This window comes from Rhodamnia argentea, chromosome 8 (assembly GCF_020921035.1).
Source record: "Rhodamnia argentea isolate NSW1041297 chromosome 8, ASM2092103v1, whole genome shotgun sequence".
In the NCBI taxonomy this organism is placed as follows: domain Eukaryota; kingdom Viridiplantae; phylum Streptophyta; class Magnoliopsida; order Myrtales; family Myrtaceae; genus Rhodamnia; species Rhodamnia argentea.
Genome location: NC_063157.1, coordinates 23,180,347 through 23,203,274, shown reverse-complemented (window position 1 = coordinate 23,203,274; position 22,928 = coordinate 23,180,347). Strand labels below are relative to the sequence as shown.

The window sequence follows — 22,928 nt, the reverse complement described above, 5'->3', positions numbered from 1 at the left end:
ACGTGCCACTTCAGTGCCATCGATCCACCCCAGCGATTTCGGATCAAATTGGTCAAATAAATCTATTGATACAAATGCAAAAGATTTTAAATTAAATAATATAATAAGTTTACAATATTAAGTGCGTCTATTAAATAATATAATAGACGTGTGCAACAAAATGTTGCCTCATCCAAAAAGGATGAATCGAGCATTAAGGGCGCACATGAAATCAATTTTATTTTCCTATTATTCTATTTTTCTGTTCCAGAGAACAAGTTTTGAACAAAAATCTATTTGGTAATACAATTTCATTTTTCTATTTTCAAAACAAATTTTTTGTCCAAAAATAGATTTAGAATAGAAATAAGAATTTTTCTCATTGCTCACTCCCTCTCTCTCACGTGCAGTCTCACTTTCTCACATGCAGTCTCCCTCTCCACCGGTCGCCATCGCCAATCTCCGATCGCGGCCTTCAATTTCCATATGATGGTCGCTATCCGCCGCCAGTCATCTCTCTCGTATTCCTACGGTTGGCCGCCTATCACCGTTCGTCCGCCGCTAAATGTGAGTCGCCGTTTGTCGATCTCCGGTCCCTAGCCGTCGCTCACAAGCTCCGCCGATCTCCGGTCCTCCGATCGGCCAACCGTATGAGGTTTATATTGTTATTAAATAAATTTCTATTTTATGAATAAAAATTTTGTGTCATTGCCAAATACGTATTTTTACTTAGAAATTCGTTCAAAAAATAAAAATAAAAATAGAGTTTGGAAAGGGAATAGTGGTCATGCGGATCCTTAAAAAGCCTCAGATATTCTTGTAATTCGGTGTTTCCTCTTTTCCTTGATTGACGCAAAGAAAGCATTTCTAACAAGTTCAAGGATGCATTGATGGCTATCCTCCTTCGACCAGATACCTGGATGGGACATGAAGGTTTCTGGAACAGAGACACACTGGCTCAGACAGAGGGTTTGGCGCCACCTTCGAGAACCGACGGACCGCCGATGGGGTCCAATGCCGAGTCTCTCTCGGCAACCCCACCTGCCTCGGAAACTCCACTCCACCGCTTTGTGTTCAGTCTTTCAAAAGTAAGTTTTTGTGACGAGGGCGTCGGAGATTGTGGACGGATTCACGTTCTGCCGGATCAAACTAGAAGGGCTTTGCCATCTTCTCATCAGACCAGCTTCAATTTAGATGAAAAGAATTCTCCTTACAGCTCAAATTGCCCTTCTTGACGTAGGTTGGACGAGATCCATGTCAATCTCAAACTCCGACTCGACTCGACTCTACCCTCGCGTACTTGGTGCTCGAAATAAACTCGAGCTCGGTTAAATATCACATCTCTTTATTACATTCCACTCGAACAGATGCGATGACCACCGGATGGTCATTGTTAGTTTACTTGAATGCCACGACTTAAATCAACACTAGATGATTTTGAGAAAATGGATCGAAGGCCGTTTAGATTTGCAAAGCAGTCAAGTTGACGAGCTTGATAAAGAGCTCGAGCTCGAGCTCTTGAGACCTTTGACGGCAATAGTAACTTGAACTAATTTCAACAGTACCGCCACTCTTCAATAGCGGTACTGTTTTCTTGTCCCTTTCCAATAATTCAACTTTCGACAACTCTCGTTTCTGCAGAAATGGTAGGAACTTCATCAAACTCTTCTCACTCACTCTCTCTAGAAAGCTCTTTCGCCTTCCCTCCTCCATCTCCTGACTGACTCCTTCCTCAAACTTACTAATCATTCCCACCTTCATCACCAGACGCTAATAATCACCAGATGGAGCCCCACTTCCGCAAGCTCCTCCGCCTCCCCTACGAAGACGACCCGCCACCCCTCCTCCAACCCCCCTCCACCTCCGCCGCGGCGCCACCCTCAGCATCCACCATCAAACCCCTGCTGCCGCCCCTAACGCACGCCCCCTTCGACTCCTCCGTCGGCCTCACCGTCCTCGTCCTCCTCACCGCCATATTCTTCATGGGCTTCTTCTCCCTCTACATCCGCCGCTTAGCCGTGGGCTCCGAAGCCGCCGTAGCCTCCCGCCGCCGCCGCCTCCGCCGCGACCCGGCTGGGCCAAGCCCACCGTACTATCCCCGGGGGCCGCGGGAACGCCCGTCGTGCTCGGCGGGGCGCAAGGGCCTCGACCCTGTCGTCATCCGGTCACTGCCGGCGTTCGCCTACGGCGAGGAGGTCGCGAAGTACCAGGCGGATTGCGCCGTGTGCCTCAGAGACTTCGAGGCGGAGGAGGTGGTGAAGGCCATCCCGTGGTGCTCGCACGTGTTCCACGCGGAGTGCATAGACCGGTGGCTCTGCGCCCACCCGTCGTGCCCCGTTTGCAGGGACGCCCGGTTGACGGGAGCGACGGGGAGGGCGAAAGCCGCTGGGGCAGAAGGGTCGAGTGCGGCGCAGAGCACAGAGGCGCGCGAGGGTAGATCGACGGTGGCGAGCGCCGACACGTGTCTGGAGATCAGGGACGGTGGAGGGGAAGGATTGAGCGTGCGGAGGAGCAGTAGTTGGTCGAGCTCAGGGGAGGGGCGTTCCTTGCAGAGGACCATGACTTTCTGAAGGTGGGTGGGTTGAGGGTTGGCAGGTGTGGGGCCGTACAGGTGTTTCTCGCACGTGTGGATGTACAGATACTGTAGAGGAAATGTAAAACTGGTTGTAGAATTTTTGCATACTTGGATTATACACTCATCGGTCTCTACATTAGCACAACTATACTTGAATGAATTCGTCAAAATAAAATTCTTGACGATAGCGTCTCATATTAATGACATCTGCGCAAGTCGCAACACATGAATTGCCCAATTTCAGAGACCTTTTCAGCTTGAGTACAGCTAGTAGACCTGATCACGAGCGAGCGGGGCCTGGGCATGCCCCAACAGCCCTAGCCAAGCGCACAAAGGCAATGAGTTGAGGGCTCGTTCAGGCCATAGCGGGCTACGCAGCCATCTCCAGGATCTACAAACCGGCACGGGACGGGATTGGCGTGGACAATCCGAACTATTGATGGACCAAAGAAAGATGAAGGCAAAGCAACTATTGATCTTGTCAACACCCTCATAAGTTAAATATAATACATCGTTTCGTGACAAAGTCAAATAATGTCCAAAAGAATAGCTTCAAAGAGTGAGGGGCAAATTCAATTCTATGATTATTTGGGGATCGATGCTTGCACACTCCACCTTCTTACAGACTATAACCAATCTCTTTGATAATTTTTTTTTTTTTTTGGGGGCTCTCTGTACTGAACCCAACCGTTAGTGGCATCGATAGAGATAAAGTGTGAAGCTAAAGAAGACATTATTGAACTCCCAGCCTATCACAGCCCTCACCTGTCTGTCAAGCATCAACCTCGGTTCTCGAAAACCTGCACAGGATGACAGAATCACCACGAATCTGATTCAACTCTGAGAAATATGAATGTAGCCAGAACTAGATTCAATTTGCCACCATGAATGAGACAGACTTTTTCACAACCACCGTCCCAGGTACCACCGTCTTGCCCGACTCATCAAAACATTCTTGCTTGGCATTTCGATTTACGGGTGAACTCTTTCAGTGCAATTTACACAATCATTGATTCTTGTAGAGATGGTGCACAAGAGCCTCTGAAAGAACAAATACCTGAAGGAGAGTCTTGAGCGGGCGCAAGGATTGTCGTTGTCGGTAATGTGATTATCTGCCTTCCTCGCCTTGCAGCTATGAAATAAAATAAGCACGTATAACCTCAACAACGGGTGCCCGGCACATTGGGCACTTCCCCTGACACTGAACTAAGTCATTCGCACATTTGGAGCACGTGCACATGTGACCGCATCTGCAACACAGCATTTAAATAAGCAAAGTAACAGGGGATTGGGGGAAAAATGAGCTCAAATCATCCAATTTATTGATGGTGAGATTGCCCCAAATCTGCATGGGGAAGATCAGACTTAGGTGGCCACCTGTACAATAAAGAATCAATGTTGTTGTTGTGACATATGCAGCAAATTCCTTTTCTCACAGAATCCCACCTAGATTCGTCATCCACGAGACTGCCTTCACATGCACCTGCAACAGACAAAATGACATGAGAATTGCTTGACCATTGAAGATGAAGATGGAAAATGTCCCAATTTGCAGGCCAAATAGGCCTATCGGCTTCTAAAGCATTTAAGGACAACACAGTATCTACCTCAAGAATATAAACCTATGAAGAAAAGAAGGAACCTCCTGTTTCATATGCTGAAAAAGATTTGGTGGAGGGAAAACACCAAATATCTGAGCAACTGTGATCTCAGAAAATGCAAACCTTGAGAGCCAGCTGGGCGATTTAGTGCGGCTGACACTTCTTGCTTAATTGAACGTTGCAACTCGAGTTGCATGTCCATGCAAGCCTCAAGCATCCTCTGCATATTATTCATCCGCTGCTGAAGCCGAGCCATGTCCACCCTCAAATCATTAATGATGTCCCATTCCTGCCACAAGTCCACAAATTTAGAGAATGCTAAAAGGTGCAACTAATCTGAAATATCACGACACAACAGCTCAAACATCCATATATCCATTGAAAATGAAGAAGAGCAACAGAATAAAAATGCTCAAACTTCAACAAGAAAAAAATTGACGTTTATTTTTAAGTAGCAATTCTCAAAATTAGAAGGCACCTCCTCTTTTCTAAAACATGAGCTTATCATCAAAGTTTGTAAAAAAGAAATGATAAACAAGTTTTCAGTTTTCACTAAACGTTCAGGTATAGAGAAATTTGAAAGTTTTGTGAAGATCCTGATCCGGCCTTACGACAAATCTTGTCCAGGCCAACTATTTTGCATTTCCAGAGCCAAGGGTGGAAACCCTCTCCGCATCTAAGAAATGCAATAAAACCAACACAATGTAGTAATGTAGAACTGGAAACCATGCAAGGTCATGTATTATCTGCTCTGAACATTAAAAATATATAAACATAAAAAAAATAAAAATAAAAAACAAACAGGAGGATACAGCTAGACCTAACAGAGAAATTGTGTTTATGTCAATGACATTAAAAAAATGAAAGTTCCAAGATTGAATCAGAAAAACAACATACAACTCCCAGATTTTGATGAATGTCATGCTGTGGCCAACCATCACGGTGCAAGTCCTCATCCCAGCGTGACTGAATTGAGGGCGGTGGAAATGGTGGTAGGGAAAATGAGGGGTTCTCAACAGCATCCATCTGAGCATCATTTTCTCTACTAATCTGCTCCAACTCCTCCTCTGCAGTTGCAGGAGTAGGAGATGTACCATGCAACTCCCAATCTGCAGAAGCTTGACCTTGCCTTTCGACATATGATTGTATCAGTTGGTCAAGACTCTCACGAAATCTACTGTGAAGAAGATTAGAAACACTCCTCCTGCGCACCATCATAATTTCTGTCATCTTTTAATTCCCACTATAAGTGCCAAGAAAACACAAAACTACTGTTAAAGAAAATTCTTACCTACTCACAAGTTCCCTGAGTTCTGTGCTATACACATTATCATCATCCGGTACATAAAATGTGCCAACTCTACCACTGGAAACATCTCCCCGCTCAGAATGACCTTCAGACCAACTCTGCCCATCCTCTTGGACACTATCCATCCCATTTCCAACCCCAAACTCCATTTGAGGACTACCTTCCATGTCTTCATTTGCATCTTGGTCTTGCAACCATTCACTAGATTCATCAAAAACCTCACCAACACTGCCAATTTGTCCATTAGATTGGGCACCTGCTTCATGGAGATCCCTCCCTTCATTTCCCGAGCGGCTTTCTCGCCAATCTTGAACTTGGACGGCTGAAACTCGCCATCTTACATTTTCAGCAGCATTTTCATCAAAAGAACTTGTCTGTTCCAATGAAGTATGGACAGAGTTTCCCCCTCTAAGCGTCTCAGAAGGACAATAGAGTATTTCGCTTACTTGATCCAAAGGAGTAGGTTCTTCAGATTCAATCTGCAAATCTGTAGATGATCCATCACTACTTTCATTGACCTCTCCAAAAACCATATCAGTTGATCCAGCAATGACTGACATTTGACTATCCCTGAACTCATTTACAAGTCCTGCCTCTGGCCTTTCTTCAGTGTTAGCAATGGATCCAGCCTCATCACCAATGGTACGTTCTAATCCACCTATCTGATGTGAAGAAGCACAGTTTGGGATTTGCCCAATTTCATTGGGTGACCGATCACCACTTTCATGCAAGTAACTATCTGCCTGACCACCACCCACATCAGTCAATTGAGCAACAACTGGCTGTTGCCTGTCTTGTGACACATTTGCAAGCACTTCAACCTGCCCTTCTTCAGCAACATCCACAGATCCAATTTCTTGATTAATGGATCCTGAATTATCTCTACCATGTGACAACTCATGACTGTTTCTTTCAGCATCAGAAGGCCCAGCTCCTTCAAGATTATCATCCACGACCAGGGGCAAATTATTTGGGCCACCATGCCCGTGCTGATTATCATTGATTTCACTGCTAGAAGAGCTATCAAAGTCGGTGCTCACTTCACCACTGACAGAGTTGTCCAATCTGGAAAGAAATCCTTCCCTGATTCATAAATGAGGGGAAATATACCAGGAATAAGAATTGGGAATGTTCAAACTATTTAATTACTGGCTCCAAGTTCAAGGGACATAAATCTAAAGTTCATAAAGCACTCAAGACAAGGCAACATACCTGAGACCAGAAACCGTCTGTCTTTTCCTTAATAATCCTAGTTCGCTAGCTGCCAGGGAACTGGTTCCTTCATTCACTCTCCTCCCATTTTGCAAAAATCTACCCCTAAGCAATGACTACACATGACCACACAGTACGTCAGTTAATCTCAGAAAAACGCCAGCTATGCAACAAGGTTCAGATTTTCTACTTCCACAGTTTTGACATGGGAAGAATGCAATGAATGCAAAAAAGAAGAGCAAGAGTAAGACATGGGTGCTTATTTGCTTCACCAAGCTTCGTAGACTCAGAAAACAGAGTAGATCAATCAAACAAGGCATTGTTAGTCCTGTCTACATATAATAAACAAGTTCTCGCTCATCAAAAAGGTTGAAAAGCAACAGCTAATGCTCCAGCAAAGGAATAACTAATGAGTGCAATTTCCAATCTGTACCACTATGTTATCAATTCAAAACTCATGAATGGAAAAATGCAAAGCGTCGATATTGACATCTAGAAACTAAGATATTAAGAGCAAAACTTCCAACAGAGATACACTATATGCACCTGAATGCGGTTGCGATGAGCAAATTGCGAAACCGGCTGCTGCTGCAGTAACCCCTGGATCTCTCTTTGCCTTTCTATCTCTGATTTCTTCAACATGTCAAGCAGAACCTGCCTGCCACATACCCTGCGAATGCCTCGCCTGACATTGTCAACTCGGACTTCACTTTCATTCACAAGCAAGCCATCACGCGCTCGTTCAATTTGAGCACCAATTTCAGCGGCCTGTTCTTCTCTGCTGTCACCACAAGGACCTCTCTGACTATTTATCTGTACCCACTCCCTTATTATTCTAACCCTCTCCTGCTCAGTTTCCCCAAGCCATTGTGCCCTTGGATGATCGGTAATGTGAGAAATATTGGATGCGCACTCTCTAACACCACTGTTCATCCATTCACGAAATATTTTCCTCACTCTTTCTCTTTCGGATTCTCCAAAATCAGAAGAATGCTCCGGGCTGAGATTGTTGTTTTCCAAAGTCTCACTTTGTGACGCAGCTTGACTGTCAGACCATGTTCCAGACTCATTCCCATTCTCAGCCACATCACTCTCACCTTCTTCAATGTGACTTTCAAAACTATTGATACTTGAGAGATCATTAGTCAAAATATCACTTGCTTCATGTATCAATCCTTCACCGATTCTCTCTTGACGACTCACTGCATGTTCATCCTCGAGCTCCCGCCACATTTGCAGGATGGAGGACGCCCGAGTTCCTGACATCCCATGGTCAACCTGTCCCCTAGATGCTGGAGATTGAGAATCTCTGAGGAAAGAAGAATCAAGCACTGGAACATTGTGCAGACCCGCAATAGCCATCTTCCTAACTAAAAATCAGACCCTTCAACCCATCTGCTGCAAATGCATAAAAAGCGCACGAATTGGGGAATTATATCCCAGCAGAGGATTCCTTCAGAATAAGGTGATTGCATCCCAGATTAGAGCTCCTTATCGTCTACAACTTGTCATGAAGACCATCAGAGACCAGACGATCAACAAACTTCACTGTACAAACGCCAGAGGAGATTAGATGCAGTCCTCGAGCTGGAGATACATGCACACTTTTTAATCATCAGAGGTAATAATTATCTTTCCGTACGGCATTAATTGTTCAGTTTGACATTCTACAAGCAATCCTATGTTACAAGTGCTTGCACAACTTGAGTAAAAGATTCACAGAACACAACAAAACTAAAATAAAAAAGGAAAATCCCTCCTTCAACACCCCAAAGAAGAATGGACCAAAGAGAATCAAAATAACCACTCAAAATCCAGACCATGGGAAACTTAACTCCGATATACTATGCTGCTACAGGACAATAATTCTAAGAACAATAAATCGAACCTCGGAAGCCCAGATTTGTCCCAAATTCGCAAATCTAGCAGGGAGAAAGCCTTGAAAAAGATCAGGCCCATCGAAAGAGCTCGACACCAAGGCATCTCGAGTTTCCTAACCTCATAACAATCCAGAAATCCCAAATCAACAGACGAAAACAGATCAAGTCCATCACTTTTCCTCCCCCCGCCCCGCTTCTCTATCTCATAATCAAGAACCTATGAGGAAACAAGCTATTATCATCAAACCGACATCAAAAAAGGGTCTCCAAATCACGAAAACGGATCGGAGCTTCCTCACTGGTTAAAAAAGAGAAAAGAAAAACCCACCCAACGACATATATCCCCGAATTCATAAACAGAACAAATTCTGCAAAAACTACACACATTTTGGAGCAAATAGGAAAATCTGTACCTTCCGAGCTCTCTCTTCTTTGAATTCGAAGCAAAGAAACGAAAACCCTAAGCCGGGCAGAAAGCTACGGGGAGAGAGAGAGAGAGAGAGAGAGAGAGAGAGAGGGAGGGGAGAGATGTCAAAATGGGCAACGAAAACTTTGAAGAAGGTTTTTAGAGAGAGAGAGAGGGAGAGGGAGAAGGAGAGATGAGCGGCGATTTGGAAATATTAAATGGAAGGGGACACGTCACCGTTCCCCTTAAATTTTGCCGTAACACTAACGTCTATAATATCACCTCACGGGGGCCACTGCGGCCTGCCACGTGTCCCTCACGGGGGCCACTGCGGCCTGCCACGTGTCCCGCGTCGAGCCCAGTTACGAAACCTCCCTCCGCATTCTTAAACGTAACGAAGTGGGCAGCGAACGGCGTCCCTTTCCTCACCACGGGAGTAAAAACGCCGTCGTCTCTGCCCTCCTGGTCGAGGGGGTAAGTGAGATCACGTCGTGGGCCCCTCGTGCTAGCGATGAGCGGTCCGTAGTTAAGAAGAAATGATAGTGCTTTTTGTAGATATCTGATGACCGATCAACATTAAAAATTTTAAAAATATTTTTTGAAAAATTATCGTTTGTATTAGTTAAAAATATAAACGAATCAAAAATATTTTTATCGCTCACAAAAATATTTTTTCATAAATTGTTATTTCTAAGAAAAATATTTCTACCGATGAATTTTTCCGATCAACTCAATCAGTTCATTTTTGGAGCTTTTTCACCAAACAAACGCACCTATATGTTCCGTTTATTTCGTGAGAAGTGAATAATTCATAAAAAAAATTTCCTAAAAGCAACCACTCTGTCGGCCAATTATTTTTGGAAATTCAGTTTTCTTACTTCACCGTCCCGAAACGAAAGAGGCATTTTCGTCAAAAAAAATATTATCTGGATATAATGAGTCCATATGCTTTTTTTTTTTTTTTTACTTTCCTAAGTTTCCGCTGCTATTTTTTCAGCACAAAATAGGGTGTGGGTGGTGCCACCTATCAATATGTTAAACCGTCTTTCTTGTATGAAATGTTGGTTGAGCCAATAGGTTGACGTTTTGTGCACTTTGTACCTACTTTCATCCACCTTTCCTCCTCGATAAATTGCTAGTTAATGGCACTGGAGCCATCCAATTGCAGATTATAATTATGTTCTTTTGCGTTCCTGTTAGTCAGCAACGTGAAACCGGGGAAATTATCCAAAAAGTCTTAGATCCGTTGTACTTCCGCCAATTCAATCCTAAATATTTTAATTTCGCCAATTGAATCGTAAAACATTTTCATGTTTTGTCAGTTGAGCTCATTCGGCTAATTTTGACCAAAAACCGCTGCCATGGACGTCGGCCTTCCTACTAGCACAATCGGCGCTAACGTGTACACTTCTTAATAGTATTTTAATATTTGTCGGTTGAGCTCATTCGGCTAATTTTGGCCAAAAACCGCTACCATGGACGCCGGCCTTCCTACTAGCACGATCGGCGCCGACGTGTACATTTCTTAATAGTATTTTAATATTTGTCGGTTGAGCCCATTCGGCTAATTTTGACCAAAAACTGCCGCCATGGGTGCCGGCACGCCTACTAGCACGATCGGCACCGACGTGTACATTTCTTAATAGTATTTTAATATTTTTCATATTTTTTTCTTTTTCTTTCATTCTCTTTTCTTCTTCAATTATTATTTACTGTGGCCGATGAGGGCCCCGCGTCCCTTGCTGACCACTTTAACAAGAAAAACAAAGAAAATAAAAAATATATATTAATTAAAAAATATTAAAGATATTATGAAAAATTGTCCATATTAGCACTAATCGTGCTAGTAAGAAGGCCAACATGCACGTCGGTGATTTCTGGCCACATGTCACCGCTCTCCCTTGCAATTCATACATATAGTAAAAGCATGTTAATAACCCTATCTCTTTTGAAACCACCACCCCCCAACCAAAAAAAAAAAAAAAAAGGGGAGGGGAAGGCCCATCTATGTATAAAAGATGTAAAGGAAGGAAACTTCCTTTTCTTCGAAGTGATGATTCATTTTCATTCTCATGAATACCAAAACCAAAGCCTGTGAAGTAGGAGTCCCACCCACATGCAAGGTACCTTCTTTAGGGTCATTATTTCATTGAGTAACTCCCATTTTGAATACCAGTGTATAAATGCATCCCCTTTAGATAGTCTGGCCCCTTCTCCTTGTTCCTTTTGATTTCCCCCCCTCCCTTAATCAATCTTATCCCTTTACCTTCGGGGTAAGAGAACTTCCGCACAAAGGGAAAGAAGAGACGTGTAGAGGTTCGAGACTAATTTGGCAAGATTAAGAAGTTCAAGATCAGATTGGCATTCATATCACAGGTCTGATATTGATTCGACATTCCCTCCCTATTTTAGGTTATTGTTCTTATAAAGTGATTCGATTGTAAGAAAATTTACAACATCTTAAACCGCTGTAGCAATGGGCACCTCTGCAGTTACACTGTCTTTTTGCAACTTTTGGTAAATTGAGCCGCCCGATTCCAAGGTGCCGCGGCCCTAAAGCATACATCATCAAACACGTAATTTACAGCACCCCGCAGCCCTGTCACGGCACGATATAGGTACAATGTGACCGAGATCCTACCGGACCAAACTCCTCTAATCCGCATCTGATAATGTCCAATTCGAGCCTATGTTATCCTTCTGGATATGAATTTATCCGTCTCTCAACCCTGAAATCCTAATGGCGCAAGCAAGAGAAACCGTCTTGCTAAGATCTGTTGGCCATCATATGACATGGAAGGGGAAAAAAACATGACGCGAAAGTCAAGGCATGTTGATTGCATTGCTCCTTCACATCAAATCCTTTTAGTGGGTCAAGAAGACCCGCGGGGTATAATGTGACCTTTTTCTCTTTTATCTGAACTTGGTGGCTCTACCAAATAATTGCAGCGTTTCGACGACGATGATCGTCTCTTCGCTCCCCAATCGAATGCACGGTGATCTGTCTGGTTTGGGTCCTAACATGTCTCTGCATGTTCAAATGACCGGGCTTCGCTTCGCTTGTCGTTTTCCAAATCCATAGATGTGATGCTGTCGATTTTTATCGTTTTGGCCAATATTTTTTTTCCCCTATAAATTCGGGATCGATATATTAAAGGTTAGTGAGGAAGCATGGACGAAGGATAAGTGCGAGATCACGTCGCGAATTGGTTTCCAGGGATAAATTCCAAAGGACTAATGAATTGGTACCAATGCACGGCAGCACCATCAGCGCCCCCAAATCCGCGGCTTGGAGAAGACGAACGGGCGCCTCACATATGCACCTTGGAGATAAGGACGAGTTCCTTATGATGGCGAAACCCGAAAAATGAACATGTTAGTGGGTAATTTTGGAAGGAAAAAAGCGCCGAAAGTTCAAGGCAGATGAGGACATACCTTAGGCATTCAGGCTATTTAGCTCCTATCAAGGCTAGCATTTGGACAAAGATGTCACAAAAAGGTTCGCTAAACAGTCAAAATATCCCATTAGGGTTTTGAAGGTCTAAAGTTCCCTTGCAAATGTTGAACCAAACGCGCCTTAACCTTAAGGCATGGATTCTCTCATTGAAAGGAAAAAGTTGGACGGAGATATGAATCCTTTTCGATGACTTCCATGCGATATATAATAATGTTGTGTGGTAATAATTAGCAGACCCTTTGTTATTATGAATTCCAATCGGCATTAAAAATTGAGTGCGCAATCATCTTCTTGAATAGCCTATTCCTTAACAATCTTCTCGCATGTATGTTGTGGGTTCTTACACGTTAAAACATAATATATAGAATTAACCTTAGTGATTTGGACTGATAGTCCTTCGTGAAGTTTGGACATGACATATTTCTGGGATATTTAAAGAGTTGCCACTCTGTACGCGCGCTTGTGCAGAGGAGGAGCCGGTCGCTATTACTTTTGAGTGAACGAGAGAACAAGGCGAAGAGGGTCCATGCTTACGAGTGGAGTCGTGGTGGAAGAAATCGGTACGAAACCAATTGCTCAAGCAACCTCCGATTGTGGAAGCATCGTAATTTGGAGTTTATTGCGTAGTGTCTGGTAGAAGAAAGAGGTACATAACTTCACGACAAAAAATTACAAATACGACGAGATAATTAAATCTGAAAATTGAATCAATTTGGTGCAGCATGTATAGACTCGCTCATTCTACAATGACGTATTTATCATAGAATAAAAGCGTAGCTAGCGATCGATCATCAAATCTCGTATCGTCATCAATGGTGAGCATGTGCTAATATTTTTCTCTCCAATAACTACGGCTTTATCAAAAAAATTCCGCCATCCTGCTGTGCAGAAAGAGAATAAAGCATAAATCGTTGCAGAATATCGCGACTTGGATTTGGAGAAAAAGAACAAAATCACTGGCCCGTGCCTGGATCGAGACACTTCGCTTGTGAATTTCCTAGAAATTTCCATGGATCGTCCGACCAGATAAACTTGAGAAATTCGTCTGGATGGGAGGCTGAGTAGGAGTGACGATGACCTCGAGTCTCATCCAACGTTCAGACAAAAACAAAAGCCGTTCCGTTCCCCCGACACGTGTCACACCTGTTTGCCTTGCATCTTTTGGTCAGCATCGCCCATTTGAGCCTCAACATTAGCCTTTATCTAAAAATAGAAGTTAATCGTATCTAATTTTCATATTTTAGAACAATTTTATTTTAAAGATAATTTTTCATGTCACTTTGCTGACAAGAATTTGTTATCGACGTGAAAGTACCATGTCAAATTAAGACTGGACTATTAGGGTAGATTTCACAATAAATCGAAAGTTGGTAATTCTTTTTATAGGAAAAACAAATACGAGATATATTTGAGATTGGAGCTAAATTTTATATATTTTTTTTGAAACAAAGTAATTCGGGAAAGATTTGAAATTGAATCTAGAGTTCGAGATTTTTTTAAGATAAAACAATAAATTCGAGGCAGAATTGGTAATACAACTTAATGTTGAGGTTTTGTTTTTTTGTCAGAAAATTAGGTCTTGATCGGGCGAGTGAATTGAGGGTGTCACTTCACATCAACCGCCGTGATTTTTTTGTTAATTACTAACCTAAATTAGCTGCATAAATTCGTGGGGGGTTAATCCTCATTGGAAAGGAGCCTTTGATTGATACACAGATTTCAAAGCAACACTTGAAACTTGGCGTGGAAGTGATCTGATCACCCGCACTCGTCGCTTTGAAAGATGTCTGGCGCAACTTTTACATTCCCCTAAACTGGATTTTCTCTGGAGTAATTAATAAGGTGCGGGCGAGGCGGGTAGGGGTCGATAATATTTCTGCTTCAGAAATTAATTATTAACTAAAAATTAATTTTTTTTTTACCTATGATTCCGAGCAGAAATTGATTTTTTATTTATTTATTTTTGCTCCATAAGTAGATTTCTAACCAAAGAAAAATATTTGACAATAGGATAAAATTTCTACTTCTGAAATAGAAATTTGTTTGATAACGGTTGAAAATTTATACTTCCGGAACACAATTAGCACAAAATCTTCTACGAAAAACTATTGATCTAAACTTGAAATGAATGCCATTCGATAAAAGTCAAATGCAAATTTCTGCTCCTGTCTAGTTATTGAATTCGCGGTGAATGTTATTTCACCCTTCGATTCTACTTTTTAACCTCACCCACCATCAAGCATACAAATAATTGAGTGAATTGACCGGTCACTTTGTTATGATTGTGTCTTTGTGAGATGCCATTTAATCAAATCATGGAACTTTTTTTTTTCTTATAACTTGTTAAAAAAATTGATATTGTTAAAACACTTTGGTATAATACAAATTAGTGAAAAATTAGTATAATTTTCATAATATAATTTTTTTTTTTAGTTATCGGCCGTTCGGTTTGTGTAGAACAGAAGGACTATCACATCGAGTGAGGATTTGTACAAATTAGTCAATGTCTACAGGATAGGGAGATAGCCATACTCAGGAGGTGGTTGGCAACGCAAAGCCTAAAGACCTTTGAGGCCCAGGAGTCCGAAATTGATTTTTGACCTAACCAAAGTTGGACCGATTACAAGACGAATATCACATCCAGTGAGGATTGGTACCAATTAGTTGGTGTCTATAGAATAGGCAGATTGCCATTTGCCATACTCAAAAGCATTCATCCCAAGGCAAGCCCGAAGATGCTCTGGGTTTTGAGCATTTTCGGAATTTCTTTCGGCTTTGTCCTTTCGAAATTTTCATAATTCCCGAAATGTCCTCACCTCGCACGGCGTCACCGACAAGCCAAATCTGGCATCAACAGCCTCTTGAGATTGCACGACCCCCAACGTCCTCGGATGACCCAAGGCATCGGTGCCTGTCTTGCCAACGACCCACCGACCATTAAGTCCTTCGCTGGTTTTTATTTTTATTTTTAACTTAAAAAATAGCAAAACACCATTTAAACCAAGGTTGCTTCCCAATACACTTTCAAATCACAATTTACGAAATGCTTTTCGAAACACCCTTTTAACCTATAACTTTTTGTGTCTTTAATTATTTACTTAAAAGAGTCTCGGACATCCTATATATATATATATAACATTAGACGGCTAGGTCAGTTGAGGAGGACGCCATTCGGGATGAAACCTTGGATGTAGCACTCCACACTAGTGAGGCAATGGCAAATGGAGGATTTAGATTGAGGAGGATGAGGTCCGCTAAAAGACAAATCAAGTAGTGTCACCTAAAAATTTCTTCAAAGTAAAATTGTATAGACAATCATAGAGCATTTTCATTGAAATTCAATTATTGAGGGTAGCGATCGCCATTAGGGACGACTAGAGGATGGTTCAAACTGTTAAACCACATCGAATCGAACCAGTTTTGGCAATTGGATTCGATTCGAGAGAACTTTTATGGAAGGATGGTTAGGTCGTGAGCTGAATTGAACATATTTCGTTGAATAGTTTGGTTTCTTTTTTTTTTTTTTTTATTCGTACGACAAAAGATACCTTAGACTTATTAGTTTTGTTTATTGTTAAACCATACACGAGGCAGCATGTTGTTTAAAGCTTGAAGTTGGTTTGGCTTTCATTTTCGTGTGATTTTATGAATTGTTACGAGTGTAGTAGACTTTGGCTTTTCAAGAAATAAGTGATTGCCATTTGTCGAGGCTCGTCAAATCGAAACATAACGAAGAGGGAAAAATAAATAAATAAAATAACAGAGAAACAGTTTGACCCAAGACATAAATTTATTGCGCTTTGGCCGATTCGGTTGTAAACATTTCAATTTTGCAAATTAATACTTTGTCAATAAAATTCATCTAGCCAATTTCAATGGGAAATCACTGATCCGGACGCCGGACATCCTATATAGCACTGACGGCGCTAGCATAGACAATGTCAATAATTTTTAAAAAAGTTTCTGAGTTATTTTATTGCCAAGCCCGGCAAAGCTTATTTTTTAAAGAGAGAGGATGGGCAATGGGCTGTGGGCTTTCTAGATATGAATTGCGGGCCACTGTTTTATCTTATATTTTCCCATATGCCCTTTGACGGTTTATTCATTTTGAATTATTCTTTTTTTGGTCTGTAAATATCCTTACATATTCATATTATATATATATATATATATATATATATATATATAGATACACACACATTGATTTTTCAATTACCTTTCCATGCACATAGACCTGACCAATCCCGATACGTCCCGCGTAATTTCCTTCCTACTTTCCTACTCTTCTTGTTCCCTCGTCCTTTTTATACGTTTCACGTAATCGCAAGCGTTATTGCTTCGAGTGTAACGATCGGCTTTCTCTTTGGTGTATTTAAATCTAAGTTGATTTTTGCAATGCATGTCACCACGATCGCTTTGTCACGAGACGATTTTCTCTTTCGATTATTTGTTAGATGTGACGATGATGATAAGTCACGTATTTCGTGTTGGAGTTGGTGAATACTTCGGGGACCCCTGTTTCTCATATCGGGCAAGCACACATAAGTTTAGGGAAACTGAAGTATGATTCGATGACATATGACCCATGCGCAAGGAATGCGGAGATTCGGGGGCAACGCCCGAGAAATAGGGGTCCCATTGACCGGTAAACGGGCAGGTGTTCCGCTCTTTGGTGAGCGGGAGAGGGTTCGAGGGCAATGCCCCCGAAACAACAATGGGTTTTGGCTTGTGTTTAAGTTGGCTCGTTTGTTGTGGCAAAGGGATTATGATAGGCTTAGATTTTGGACCCGGTTTATGTTATATATATTGTACTCGTATGAGAGATCATTGTAACGAGTTGTGTTCTTGAAAAAGGCAATATTATAGTGAAATCTCTTTGCGGGACGTCGCTCTATTCCGGGGTGAATCCGGGTAAAACTGTAAGTCGTCTATTTTTTCTTCTATTATCTGTGTGATCGTTTTGAATCGGTTTGCGATACATCCCTTCACTTCGGATTTACAGTTCGCAGCTTACACATATAGAGAGTTAAAGAGGTAAATTGTTCGCATTTCATATACGAGAGATTCATTTGCAGACACAATACGAATGTTTTATACACGATACACCAACAATTGATCGTCCAAAACAAAGGAATACAAAATCACGAATAATATTCAACAATCACACTCCCCTCGTTCGAAAGAAAGAGAAGAAAAACATGCTTAGAAACCAAAGAAAGTATAGCTGAATGAATTGGATTTTCGCAACCGGCAATGCCCTAGAGGTCGACGTCGCAGTCCTTCGTCCCGAAACTCCGAGCCCTCGTGAAGAGGCCGAGCACAGGGGCGCAATAAACCCGGAGCAACCGATGCCGTGACTTCCAGATCCCGACCTTAAACCTGACCTTGGCATGAAGCCGAACCTCGAGCTGTACCGCTCCGGACGACCTCTCGGTCCTCAGGATCTTCGACGCGGGACTGTGCAGGGCCACGTCCCAAGCCTGCGGCATCACGTGCAACTCGGTCTCGTTCCTGTGGCCCTGGAAGAAGGGCTCGGCAGTTGTGCTCGCGAGGCCCTGGTGGTCGTACTCCACCGTCACCTGGATGTCGTCGTAATACACGGAGACCCTGCGGTTCGGGTTGTAGGCCCGCAGGGAGAGGTCGAACGTGGCGTCGAGGTGGTCCTTGGTCAAGTTGTAATGGTCGATGTAGGCGTCGTCCACGGTGAAAACCAGCCGTCTCGGGTGGATGACCAGCCAAGCGATGAGCACGGCCAAGCCCGCCAGCACGATCAGGGACAGCAAGGTCAGGGCTGCACATTTCGCGAGTCCGAATCGGCCTCTTTGCCTTGGCGGCGGCGGCGTCGTTGTGGTGGCCATGTTTCTGGGAGCTTGAAGGGGTGTCTATTTGTTAGCTCCGTCTCGCACGGAATTGACGATCGAATTAGGGTTTTATACGGAATAAAAAGGTCGAGAATGTTTTGTTCATGAAGTTAGCGACAGTTGTGCCATTGGGTTTAAGAACATTATCTTACGACAAAAGCTTCATCCGTCAGTTTTATAATCAGCTCAATCCTTTCTTTGCTATAATTCGGAAAATGTATAAGAGTCGGGGCATTAAAGTCGATCTATATAAGAGAATTTATAAAGTGACGCGACAAATCGAAATCGGACTGCTTAATCCTACCCAACATTGATAGAGAATTAACGTCTTGTTGAAGTTGAAGCCTGTCATCAAACTCTAGCAAAATGTGAAAACGATCAAGTAAATCTTACACTATTCAAAACATGAATGTTGGATGATTAAGCAAAGCTTTATGGAACCATAATCAAAATTTCATTTTTGGGTATTATGCATGGAAGGAAATAGTCGACCTTGTTATGTGAATGGAAATAAAAGAGAGAAAGATAAGAGAATCATTCTTTGGCGAGGAAGAGAGGGTTCTTAAGACATCTTATGTTCACAGCAGTCTTGTCCAATAAGGCAATAATTGTTCTTGCCTTGCCTCCTGGTTTTTCCACTGCGTCACTGTCTTTCGCACATCTCATTCGGAATGCTCCTTTTGCTTTTTCCGGGTCATGAAAGCGAAAGGATCAGCTTTGTTAAAAATTGTCTTAAATAACAAAAGTGTAATAGCGATTAGCGCGGGATCGTTGATAAACTGGATGTTGATTATAGTACAAGGAACCATTCATTGAGAGCTAACTATAGATGAATTCATATGTGTGCATTTGGTTCAGTTTTCTCGAGAGACTTTATGCTTATAAAGCCCCTTGGGGAATGATGGGGCATTTGACAATACTTTTCAAGAGGCATTTGGCCAAATGTCAGCCTTGGGAAGCCTAAAATCTCAATCCTGGTATGGACCGATATTGAACTTTCAGCATTTGACGAAATGCTAGCCCAAGATTTTATTTATTTTTTTCCTTCCAAAACTACCCTCTCTAATTCTTTCAAATGTCGGTTTTGCCCCTCGTTGTTAATGTTCATCTTCTTTGCGCGAGGGCAGCCGACAAGGCCACGTCTAGCCGATGAAGAGTCGGTTGCGTGACCTCAAGCCACGTCGCTTGTGGTCGCACGACCCTTGGCGACAGTCCCCACCCTGCTCATACCTACATTTGATTTTTTTTAATAAAAAAAGAAATAACGCGCCAAATCCCTTTGCAAAATTCTTTTTGCCAAACACTATTTATCCCAAAGTTGCTTTCCAGAGGATTTTTTACCAAACGTCATTTGCATTTCCTTAAAGCCCCTTAGGCCAAAGACATTTGCATTTCTCCAAAACCCATTTTCAAAGCTGAACCAAACACACCATCTGCATATATTTAGTTCCTATTCAAAACCCAATGAAAATCCCAGTGAATCCTCATACCCAAATCACCAACAATATATTCAGTTGCAAGCAAACATTATATCTTTAACTAAATGTTTTCTTTGCTAAGCCCACCCAAATTGATTTATGAGAAATAACACGAATAGCCCGTGAATTTTGGCCCAATGTGTAATGTGGTCCTTGAATATTTAATTTCTTCAATGGAGCTTTTAAATTATCGGTGAAAGTTCAATGTAAACCCTCCATTTGCTCAAAATTGGATTATTTGATAACGAATATTTTATATACTTAGTTGGATTGCTAAACATAGTGAGTCAAAATATCCATCTTTTTCTCTATTTACTTTAGAAACGCCAAAAAAAAAAAAAAACTAGGGCATTAACACGTTTATTGTTATTTGATGGTGTAGATTAATATATCATGATTTAATATGAATATCTTACTTACGTGGATGCAACATTTTTTTGGGGGTCCACGGTCCAAGCATAAAGGATTAGAAACCAAGTCAACATATTCCCTTATATTTAAATTAACGGATCTGACCAAAAATAAAATGAAATTAACGGAAGGGCGACATTAAACGTCTTAATGTAGCTTAATGACTAGATTGAATATTTATCAATAGTTCATGAATCTCGTTGAACAAATTAGAAACTCATGGATGGCATTGCAAATGGACCAAAGTTTAAGGACTGTTCGTACTATTTCGCCTTGAATTTTCTGGACCCGATCAAGTCGAAATTGGTCTATCAATATTGATAAAGATGCCGAATAACAATTGCCAATGTTTGAATAATAGATGAAGTTCCTCGATACAATGTATCGATATGCTAATCAATCTAAGAGGGATCATAGCGTAAGCCATCATAGATTGAATCCTTCAAATCGAGAATAAATAAAGCCGTTTGTGTAAAAATATATGTGTTTGTTTCTATTTTTCCGGTTGATTTAATGGACATCAAGATGCTTTTTACTTTTACGCAAAGGGGTGAGTGAAGTAATAACAGGCCCTGCGCCTTTTTAGCCTTTTCTTCTCAAGTCGGCGGAATCAAATTCTCGATCTGGTGGCTTTGCTTGCGCAGCGTGAGCAAGCACTTTGAGCTGAAATGCTGACACCAATTTGAGCTGCCCAAGTCAATAATTGAGATAATTGAAAAAAAAAAGTACTAAATCTGTTACAATTGTGTCAATTCAGTAAAAAAAAAGATTTATGACTGAATTAACACAATTGTAATGGATAATACTTTTGTTTTTCAATATCTATTATAATCGTGTCAATTTAGTTATAAATCTTTTTTATGTTAATTTAGTCATAAACTTTTTGTAATCGTGCCAATTCATTCATTTCGGCAAATATTGACCGAAAATCGCTGACGTGGCACAGTCGGTGCTGGTGTGGCAATTTTAAATTATATTTTAATATTTTTTGATTTTATATTTTACTCTTTTTATTTTTTTTATTTTTTTTCTCTTCTTACTCCAGCCGATCGGCGAACCTCAGCAACAGGCCAAAGATGGGCTGGCGAGGTCAGCCTCGTCCAACTACAGCGAGGTCGGGCCTCACCTACTTTTTTTTTTTTTGGTTGCAAGGGCCTTGCCTACTTGATCTAGTAATTTTTCCTCAATACGTCGGCCTCGTCCAACTACAGCGAGGTCGGGCCTCACCTAACTTTTTTTGTTTTTTTGGTCGCAAGGGCCTTGCCTACTTGATCTGGTAATTTTTCCTCAATTAATTATTATATGCGCGTGGGATCTTATGTGAATCCTACTTGATCTGATGATCTAAATCGAACGTATGTTAAGTTCACGCAATAACTTTCTCGTAGAAACCTCTTCCTTAAAGCCGGTCTCCACCTGCATGAACCCTACTTGATCTGACGATCTAGCTCGGATATTGTTCTGAATCCGTGCGATACTTTCTCGTACAAATCTCTTCCTTGAAGCTTGCGTACACCCATGCCGCATCGGTGCTTCTCAACCTTTAGATTATATGAGTGTCACGAGGATCTCGATATTGAAGAAGGAGGAGGAGGAGGAGGAGGAGGCTACATACATGAGTACATTCATATGAGAAAAGTTTTGTGGGTCATTCTTTGATTGATTCATTCGGACATACCAACAAGAGGATTTTGGACATAAGGTGACTATATAAACAATTGAATGTTATGAACTCATCCAATCTGGTTAACATTGAATGTTATGTCTCCTTCAATTCTATAAACAATTAAACATATCTTTGTAGATCAAGCGTAAATACTCGATCAATTGAGGGAAATTTACCTAATCAATTTAAATTTATTGGATACATGCCAATTTATCCAAAAGCTTTCCAATTCTACCAATCTAGTACTTAACCCTTGTGTGAAATTTCAATATAGTCCAATCAGCCAATTGCGGTCAGAAATCGCCAAGGTGGCGATCCACAAATTGTCTGTGTTGTTGACACATAAATTTTGGCTATTCCATTTAGCTATTAGGGATCGACCTCGATTCCTGAACAAAAAATATTGAAGTTTCATCGGCCATTATGCATCGAATCACATTACATCTAAGTGCAAATAGCATTTACGACTACTAATTTGTTTGCATCAAGCATGTTGCAGGGGATGTCCAAACCTATTCCAAACCAGTTTGACTCAGCTTTGACCGAATTTGACCAAGGGTAAAAAATTGACCGACGTTGGCCGAGATTTGGAGAATGGAAGAAAATATGGAAAATCTTGAAGTCGATGAGCAACTACCGAGGAGATTGCAAAATCTGAGAAATCTGATTGTATTGGGCCGTTGGATTTTGAGCAATCCAAGCTTGAAAAGGAAGAACGAGCACCTAAAAAAGTCGTCGGTCAAAAGAATTTCAAGTGAATCCGTGAACTATATAATATAGAAGTGAGTTTGAAAGTGAAATGATTTGGGTGGAGATTCACTTGTTTCACGGACAACATCTTTTTCTTTTTTCTGGGGTTTAGTTCGTTTTTAGGAAAATGAGTTAAGGAAAAATTTATATTTAAATTAAGGAAAATGAATTCTTTGTTGGCTCTGTTAGTTTTTAAGGGTGAGCATGATTCGTGGCAAAACTTGGAACCAAACTGGTGGAGACCCTGTCCGGTTCCAGATTTCAAGATATGTAAGTTGGGTTTCGAGTTATAAAAATTGGGAAATCTGCTCGTAGATTCCATACCTAGAATCAGTAATGTAAC

The 22,928-nt window shown here is 41.6% G+C and overlaps 3 protein-coding genes across 4 annotated transcripts; 1 reads left to right on the top strand and 2 right to left on the bottom strand.

Moving 5' to 3' along the window:
* The first annotated feature begins 1,705 nt into the window (after nt 1-1,705).
* On the top strand, nt 1,706-2,647 carry LOC115735349 (RING-H2 finger protein ATL57). The gene has a single exon (XM_030666561.2). The coding sequence runs from the start codon at nt 1,764-1,766 to the stop codon at nt 2,547-2,549; it is 786 nt and encodes a 261-aa protein (XP_030522421.1). The 5' UTR covers nt 1,706-1,763; the 3' UTR covers nt 2,550-2,647.
* Nucleotides 2,648-3,047: 400 nt separating this feature from the next.
* Nucleotides 3,048-9,182, bottom strand: LOC115735348. Of its 2 annotated transcripts, none has more exons than XM_030666558.2 (9): nt 8,970-9,182; nt 7,223-8,224; nt 6,677-6,792; nt 5,447-6,547; nt 5,053-5,359; nt 4,279-4,444; nt 3,932-4,037; nt 3,612-3,804; nt 3,048-3,354 (listed from the first exon to the last, which is right to left on the bottom strand). In XM_030666558.2, exons 2-8 carry the CDS (start codon nt 8,036-8,038, stop codon nt 3,687-3,689), a joined length of 2,730 nt encoding a protein of 909 aa, XP_030522418.1. In that variant the 5' UTR covers nt 8,039-8,224; nt 8,970-9,182; the 3' UTR covers nt 3,048-3,354; nt 3,612-3,686. The 2 variants fall into 2 exon arrangements, with proteins under 2 accessions (XP_030522418.1, XP_030522419.1); XM_030666559.2 differs by having other exon boundaries at nt 7,223-8,219.
* Nucleotides 9,183-17,486: 8,304 nt separating this feature from the next.
* LOC115735466 (uncharacterized protein At1g08160-like) lies at nt 17,487-18,336 on the bottom strand. Its single transcript, XM_048283959.1, has one exon. It carries the CDS (start codon nt 18,275-18,277, stop codon nt 17,678-17,680), a length of 600 nt encoding a protein of 199 aa, XP_048139916.1. The 5' UTR covers nt 18,278-18,336; the 3' UTR covers nt 17,487-17,677.
* Between the last annotated feature and the right edge of the window lie 4,592 nt (nt 18,337-22,928).

Bases quoted from the DNA above. Each gene is read 5' to 3' on its own strand.
- LOC115735349 (XM_030666561.2), top strand. From the start codon at position 1,764: ATGGAGCCCCACTTCCGCAAGCTCCTCCGCCTCCCCTACGAAGACGAC.
- LOC115735348 (XM_030666558.2), bottom strand. From the start codon at position 8,038: ATGGCTATTGCGGGTCTGCACAATGTTCCAGTGCTTGATTCTTCTTTC. The intron at 6,793-7,222 runs GTGCATATAGTG...GGTCATGTGTAG, and splicing joins CTCATCGCAACCGCATTCAG to TCATTGCTTAGGGGTAGATT. The intron at 6,548-6,676 runs GTATGTTGCCTT...TTTATGAATCAG, and splicing joins CAGACGGTTTCTGGTCTCAG to GGAAGGATTTCTTTCCAGAT.
- LOC115735466 (XM_048283959.1), bottom strand. From the start codon at position 18,277: ATGGCCACCACAACGACGCCGCCGCCGCCAAGGCAAAGAGGCCGATTC.